This window comes from Primulina eburnea, chromosome 4 (genome assembly GCF_022965805.1).
Source record: "Primulina eburnea isolate SZY01 chromosome 4, ASM2296580v1, whole genome shotgun sequence".
Classification (NCBI taxonomy): domain Eukaryota; kingdom Viridiplantae; phylum Streptophyta; class Magnoliopsida; order Lamiales; family Gesneriaceae; genus Primulina; species Primulina eburnea.
The window spans coordinates 10,881,915-10,890,058 of NC_133104.1; the positions used below are offsets into that span (position 1 = coordinate 10,881,915).

The 8,144-nt window shown below is 32.4% G+C and overlaps 1 protein-coding gene and 1 long non-coding RNA gene across 7 annotated transcripts; both read left to right on the forward strand.

The window, feature by feature from the left end:
* The first annotated feature begins 2,956 nt into the window (after positions 1-2,956).
* LOC140829778 (uncharacterized) lies at positions 2,957-4,971 on the forward strand. Of its 6 annotated transcripts, XR_012117525.1 has the most exons (10): positions 2,968-3,133; positions 3,233-3,277; positions 3,348-3,422; positions 3,559-3,675; positions 3,889-3,963; positions 4,085-4,201; positions 4,294-4,338; positions 4,404-4,477; positions 4,606-4,679; positions 4,755-4,944. XR_012117525.1 is itself a non-coding variant. In XM_073193068.1 (9 exons), exons 1-8 carry the CDS (start codon positions 3,022-3,024, stop codon positions 4,440-4,442), a joined length of 615 nt encoding a protein of 204 aa, XP_073049169.1. In that variant the 5' UTR covers positions 2,957-3,021; the 3' UTR covers positions 4,443-4,477; positions 4,755-4,964. The 6 variants fall into 6 exon arrangements, 3 of the variants coding, with proteins under 3 accessions (XP_073049169.1, XP_073049168.1, XP_073049167.1); XR_012117526.1 differs by lacking the exon at positions 4,294-4,338 and having other exon boundaries at positions 2,957-3,133; positions 4,755-4,971; XM_073193068.1 differs by lacking the exon at positions 4,606-4,679 and having other exon boundaries at positions 2,957-3,133; positions 4,414-4,477; positions 4,755-4,964.
* Positions 4,972-5,145: 174 nt separating this feature from the next.
* LOC140829779 (uncharacterized) lies at positions 5,146-5,477 on the forward strand. Its single transcript, XR_012117529.1, has 2 exons — positions 5,146-5,305; positions 5,386-5,477. It is a non-coding gene; the product is annotated as an uncharacterized lncRNA (long non-coding RNA).
* The last annotated feature ends 2,667 nt before the right edge of the window (positions 5,478-8,144 follow it).

Sequence of the window (8,144 nt, forward strand, 5' to 3'; positions counted from 1 at the left end):
GTTTATAATGCTTGGACGAGCTTCAGAACTCACACTATTGCCAAACAGTTGAAAAAGAAGTCTAAACTGAATACATTCATCAAATTGGAAGCAACTGTTCTCAAAATGGTCAAAGCTGCTACCATTGTTCAGGCACTAGGGAGAAAGAATTATTTCTTTGATCAAATAAGAGCCAAAAATTTGGGTCAAATGATTGAGAAGATCAAGGAGCTACAGATACTCATATTTTTGTCTCTCCTGCACAAGATGCTCAAACTGATGTGCTCATTCACTCACCTGTTGAGCCTAATGTAGAAAATATTGACACTGACGAGGCTCAGTTGCATGTTGACGAACCGCAACAAGTTTCAGTTGACCAACAATCAGAACAATCAGTCACTGACCTCCAGCTGAAACTACCACAGATCATCAACTTAATCAGCAAGACAGTCCATCTGCTGCTCCAAATCAATCTTCTTCTCCTCCTATTCAACAAGAAGTCAGTATACAAGATGTTCCAGAGCTGACACATGCTGAAACAGAGGTTTCTGACCGGACTTTGGTGATATTTGATCAATCTACCAAGGAACAAGAACCAAGGCCGTCTGGACCAGTATCTCCTCAACCATCCTCAAACATGGATTTGGTACTTGAAGAAATTCAGGACATTCATCTCAATATGTCAAAGATAATGCAAGAAATACAGGAGATTCAAAGCACTCAGCTTTCTCACTCTCTGAAGTTGAACTTCTCCCGTGAATTCAACTCAGGAAAGCTTAAATCAATTCAAACAGTTGTGACCTCTATCTCCTTTGCGATCGACGAGCTTAAAAAGAACAAGCGAGAAGAATCTACGGAGACATCTGTCTCAAAGAAAATCGACTTGCTGCAAACCACTGTATTGACTGCTGTCAAAGATATTGCAGTTGATGTTATGATTCTATCTCTCAAAGTCGATGTGCTTGAAAAAAAAGGGGGAAGCAGCTAGATTGATGAAGGAATAAGAGAGGATGAACTGAAGAGACAACTATTGTCAGTTATTAGTTGAAGATTATTTGTTTTCTTTGTACGAATCTGTACACTAGAAAAATTATTTTATCTACAATGATTCAAAGCATTCTTTTACTTCAACTGATCAGTTTATTAAATTCTGAGTTTTGTCAATCACAAAAAAATGGGAAATTGTTGGAATCTAAATTTCAGTTATTTGACAAACTAAGCAACAAACTTATTGGAATAACTGATCAAAATAAAACGAGCTTAACTGGCTAAAATCTTACAACTGTTATTTGTCATTAGATGAAGATTAATGCGTACCAGCTAAATCTTATCTACGTCTAACTGATCAGTTGGAAAATAATCAGTTGAAGCAGAATCTAACTGACTGATCAGTTGGGAACTGATCAGTTGAAACAATCAGTTATGAGTTTTCCAGCAAAGTATCTTTCAGCTAATCTCTCAGTTGTACACGTCATCAGTTGAGAACGACAAACGACAAATAGTACAATAGACTGCAACTAGTAGTGGAAAGCCGCATTTCAGAGATTGCAGTGTACGAATGTCAGATAATATTGATGTGGCAATCAACAGATATAGGGATTCAAATATCATTTAATATTACCGTTGAGAGGGAAGCATATAAATAGGTGAAGAGGGCAGCTGAGAAGAAATAACACGAACAACTATTCTATTCAAGCTTGCTGTTCCTCTGCAAAACTCATTAATCATATTCAGATATCAAGAGCTCACTCTTATCAGATTTATCAGTAACAATCAAGGCTACATTTACGAGCTTGTTAACACTTTGAAATCTTTGTCAAATTCATTCAGTTGTGTTATATTCAGTCACGCACTGTAAAATTTTTTGTGAACTAAGAGTTTTAGTTTTGGCAGTGTTAAGTCCAAACTGAAGTGGGTCAGTACAACGTTTGTATTCGATCAAAGTCTTTTAGTGAAAATCCTATCTTCGTGATAGAAGGGGTGACGTAGGAGTTATTCTATTTTCCGAACATCCAGAAACAAATTGTGTGCTTTTTATTTCAGTTACTATCAGTTATTCTAACTTTCAATCAGTTTAGTTCCGCAAATTTTTTTCAGTTATACTGATTGTTATCGACTGACGAGCTACCGAGTGTCAGTTTGTCACTAAACTGGACCCAATATTCGAAAAATATATATAATCCGTGAGTGTTTATTCAACCCTCCCTCTTCTAAACACTTATCACCTTTTAACCGATCCTTTCAATTACTTAGGTGACATAAACTCTTTAAGTACAAATTTTTTCATATTTTTACCGTATTCATCGTTAATTGCAAATGTATTTGCACAGAAATATAGAATTTATGTATGCATGTAATTATGACTTCTCTGCCGCCAGTGTTTGAAAACAATAGGTTACCTTGTCCTGGTTTACCAAGTGGAGGTAAATGTGATATGAGTGCCTCACATCTCATGTGCCAATTTCTATACTAACAATAAAACAATCATTATCAGCTGACTCCTAACGATATACGAACAACAGCCATCATTAGTCAAAAATTCAATCCCTTGATCAATTCAACCCACCGAGCTCCACTGCAACTCGAAACACACTACCTATGTTAGCTTGGGGGATAGAGATATGAAATTAAAAGAATTGACATAGCTAACTTTTTAACTTCAATGATTATAAAACTTGAGTCAAACTCGAGATAATATGAGAATATTGAATCTTATCATTCGTATCAAGCCGTGACTTAGTGATGTGCATGGTAAGAATTCAAATAAGGAGTAGAATATACGTAAAACTCTCGGAACACTCGGCCATAAAAATATCTATACATGAGCGATCTGACGCTAACATAAGGAGCAATCGCGAGGAGTCATGGAGACTCATGCATCCTTTGATATGACATATATATATATATATATATATATATATATATATATATATATATATATATATTTCAATTTCATTTTTCACTATGGATCTTTTATTTATCATATCAAAGGATATAACTAACTCTTTTATCTGCAAGTTGTGGATTTTGCTCTTGATAGGAATGGCTAGTAAGGGTAAAACTGTTGGAAAACCTCATTTTCAACATCAAGATAAGGCAAATACACAATCTCGAATTATGATTGCCAATCACGCAGCTCGAAGTTCAAAAAGAGGTAGCATGTAACTTTATACATCAAGGATCTGTTTGCTGCTTTTGTATTACTCTTATTGGACCTTTTGATTTTGTCTGAATTTTACGTACTTTGTTCAAGTTGGTCTTGCAAGAGAACTCGGTAGCATGGCAACTAGCGGAAAAGGTTAGCATTTTATTGTTTATAATTAAAAACTCAACTTACTTATATTTTAGTGGTATCAAAACTTGTGTAGAATTTCAAATCATACAAGGCATGTTGAATAACCAAATGGATGGAGTTTCAAAGCACAAACACAATGATTTACAAGGTACTAAATATAAAAAGATATGAAACTTATAGTATTTAATTTGAAACGATGAAGTTTCGATATGTATAATGCTTACTTCATGTTTTATTTATTCTATATAAAAGCATTTGTAATTTTTAACCTTTTCTTTTGATAGGAATGACTCGTAAGAGTAAATTTTTTGGAAAATCTTATTTTCAATTTCGAGATGAGGAATATACACAACCAAATATTATATTTGCCAATCATGTAACTCGAAATTCAAAAGAAAGAGGTATCATCGCATTTTACACAAAAACGATCTGTTTGTTGCTTGTGTATAACTCTTATTTGACCTTTTGCATTTTTATGAATGTTGTGTACTTTGTTCAAGTCAGTCTTGCAAGAGAACTTGGTAACATGATCGCTAGCGAAAAATGTTAGAACTTTGTTGCTTATAATTAAAACTTAACTTGTTTATATTTTGGTGGAATAAATACTTGTGCAGAATGTCAAAACATACAAGGTATGCTAAATAACCAAATGGATAAAGTTTCAAAGCAGCAACACAACGATGTACAAGGTATTAGATATAAAAATATATGAAACTTAAGAATTTTTTATTTCAAAAGATTAATTTTTTATACAATTCAGTATAATGCTTATTAATGCTTTATTTGTCTTATATAACTTGCTTTTGATAGGAATGACCCTTAAAAATAAAAATGTTGGAAAACCTCATTTTCAACTTCAAGATGAGACAAATACTCAACCACTGATTTTGATTGACGATCACACAACTCGAAATTCAAAAGAAAGAGGTAGCATCTTATTTATACATAAAAAATAAGTCGTGTCTTGTGTATAACTCTTATTTGACCTTTTCTTTTACATGTTGTATATTTTATTCAAGCCTATCATACAAGAGAACTTGAGAACGTGGTAACTAGTGGAAAAGGTCATTTTTTTATTATAATTATAAACTCAATTTACACATATTTTGTTGAAATAATGCTTGTGCAGATTGTCAAAGCATACAAGGTGCATCAAGAAACCAAATAGATGAAGCTTCAAATCAAAAGACATTGAATTACAAGGTAACATCCTAAAAATTAAGATATAGAAAGACATGAAATTATAGTTTTTTAGTTCCAATGATTACATTTAGATATAACTTGTTATAATACTTACTTCATCTTTTATTTATCCAAATAGAAACATATAGATTTGACTTCTAGGATCACATTCACCAAAAACCCACATGTTAAAAATGATTTATGGACGAAGAATCTGATCAAGGTAATTTATACGAAAAATGTAATAACTCATTTCACTTTATTTATTCAATCATTTATTTCTCCTTTTTGCATCTAGATGTAGATAGCGAAAGTGAATCTCTTGACGCTGAGAAGAAAACTAGAGGCCCTACATTTATGAAAGAAATTTGGGGTAGATCTAGCACACTGCCACATATTAAGATTTGATGTGATGATATGGGACGTCCTATTGGATCAAGAAGAAACAAATTTACCGATTTTTTGGGTACTCTGGTAAGAAATGGTAAATTTTGTCCGATTGACGTGGAAGATGGGCATAAAATGCCCCTGGATAGTAAAAAAAAATAATGGTAGATGTTATAAAGGTAATTGAAATGCTATTGAGTAATTTTATTATTAAATAATTTTTTACTATGAGGGTAAATTGTCTAAATGCCTTTGTAGGAAAAGTACGACCTTTCTCCTGGAACAGAAAGTTGGATGCTACGTTCAATAGCAAAAAACAGGAGAAACTGGAAGGCGAAACTAAAAAATAATTATTATGATCCTGAGTTGCCAAAGCAATTTCTTCTGCAAGAAAGAGATAAAAGAACTTTTGTAGAACAATATGTGAAACTAGTTGCTCAGTGGAACTCAGAAAAATCAAAGGTATACAATATTTTATATGTTTAGAAAAATGTTCATGTAGACTTTTGTCTTGTGTACCAAGTTGAATTTAATGTATCAAGGGAGAAGTGAAAAAAATAAGATTGCTTGGAACCAAAAGATAATGAATCAGACAACTGGAAGAAGATCTTTCGCTCAAGTACAACCAAAATTGGTAATTTATCTTATTAATCTTATAATTCTACATGCATTAGAATCTACAAACTTTTAACCAATTACGTATTAGATAAAAGAAAAAGGGAGACCTCCATCACGAGTTGAATTTCATGCTAATGGAAGTCCCTCAGGCAACATTGTGGCAGAAAAATTGGTAAGTTGTTTTATAAACTTCAACTAGATTACTTTCAAAGATATTTGTTTTCATAATCATTATGAATAAATTATGGATTTTGACTTTTTGGTGAAAGCTGCAATGAAGAACTATAAAATCAACTTCCTGAAGATGAGGATGATCAAATTGGTCAAAATGACGTATTTTCTCAAATCATTGGACCAAATAGACCAGGACGAGTGCATATGCTTGGTGATGGTGTTAACCCATCTGATTTATGGGGAGAAGTTCCAAGCCGTAGTACATGCAATCGAATAGTGATGGATCAAAAGACAAGGTTAGAAAAAATGGATGAGCAAATTAGAAATCAAGGTCAACACATTGGAATGTTAGAATCAAAGATTTGCAATCAACCAAACCAAAACATTGGTTCAAATTATAACAATATACAACACACATCATCCTCTAGTAGTCCATTATCTCCAAGGGTAAAGTCTTTTTTCTAGTTTTATTAATTTATTATTATATTGAGTTAGTACTTTATTGATTCAGCATTGGCTTTTTGATTTAAGAATATACGTAAGATGCGTAAATGATTTTTTTTTTGATATTATTTATTATTCGATGTGGCATAATGAGTTGGAGTTTGCTTTTTTTGTAAGCTTTGTGTGAGCTTATAATTATCTCGATTTATCCATTTATTTATTTAGGTAGTATATTTTGGTTGAGAATATATATTACATGTATATTTGTTGTCATGAGTTAACTAATTTGATTGATGTTTTTTTTTTGTTTTCTGGCTAGCTGGACATACTCATTAGAATAATGGTTGTTGATGACTGTACTTTATATATGTTTTTATCAAAACCTTCTCGTTTGCACTTTCACGTAGATTGGATGTTTTGTCTCAATAAAAAGTCTATTTGGTTCGACGAAAATTGTGGCAAAAGGAGTGGCTCGTAGCATGAATCCAAATACCGAAGTAAGAAGACGGACGTTGGGACCAAATTGGTGTGAAATACAAGTTCTAGTTGTCCTAGAACAGGAAGAGAGTTTGATTAGGCCATATGATCTTTTACAAAAGGTTGGGGATACACTTGGAGGAATGATAGCTTGGTCTTGTCATTTGTTATGATATTTAAATTTTCAATTAACTAGTATTTATTGTTATGTCTGTCATGTTAGTATCTTTTTAAGCCAATATCATTTACATTTGCATTTGACAGTTAATGAGGAAGATTTCTACTAGGTGCATTTGGATAAATAATAATTTTCTAGTTTATCATTTGATATGATATTCACTAGTTTGAATTCAATTTCAATTTCTTTTTTGTGCTTCTTTATTTTATTTCATTCATACAAATATATGCATTTTTATTGTAGGTGATAAGAATATTGGATTTTGTTTAAGATGAGATGGTTGAAGATTGAAAATGCGTACAAGTTTGCTTATGTTTTACTTTACAAGACTTAAATTGTTTGCTAGTTCTTAAACTAAATACATTTGGTACATTTGTTGGGGTATAGATGTTTTTCGAGGTAAAAAATTTGTCAGTCTTATACATTAATGATGGAAAAATTAATGACAATTATTGATTAGCAATTTAATTTCTATTTTAAAATTTTGTATTTTTATTTATGTTAATTTGTTATATCCTTGAATATTATATTATGAAAATATTGAAAATCGACAACATTTCATAAAATATGACATTTTTTATGTCACAATAAAACATTAAATAATGTACATAAAAATGTCATTGTAAAACTCACATGGAGACATTTCAAAAAGTCATTATAAACAACTATTAATGACAATTTTCAATGTCCTTATATACTAGTATAGAAGACATTTGTAAGTGTAAATACAGATTACATAATGAGACATTTTAAATTAAATTTATAACATATCATCAGTGAGTTGCTTGAAGTATATCTTATTCCTAGTGAACTATGGTCGTACACGTATGTGAGTATTATTTTGGTGTTGACTAGGTCTAAGAAGGGGAGAAACCTTATTTTTGTGATACTTAGTGATATTTCATTATTTAGTGTCAAGTTTTATTTGGTGTGTGTTAAAGTCGATGAGTTAATAGGAAAGACAACGGGAATGTTGGGGTTTCCAGTGCAGATGGAGCGAACAACCTATAGCACCTACAAACATGAGTTTAAAGGTAAGCATGTTGATGATATATTCCTTGTTATTACTAACTTGCTTCATTTTTGTGTAGGTGGACAAGATTTGAGGACAAATCTTTTTGAAGAAGAGGAGTATGATATGAATCTGATCGGGCATGGTGTTCAAAAGATTGGACGGAGGTTCAAGGAAGTGTTGCATGAACTAATGAGCAATCAAGAAGAGCTTGCAAGCAAGATTTCAAGTGGCGAAGTGTTCGTGATGCATGGAAATGAGCTTGGAGGCCATAAAGATCAATGTGCAAGTGATAAAAAAATGAAGGATTCCCGAACCCCTTGCGCCCGGGCGGAACTAAATTCCCGCCCGAGTGCGCCTTTGCGTCCAAGAGAAAAAAATTTCCGAGGACCTCGCGC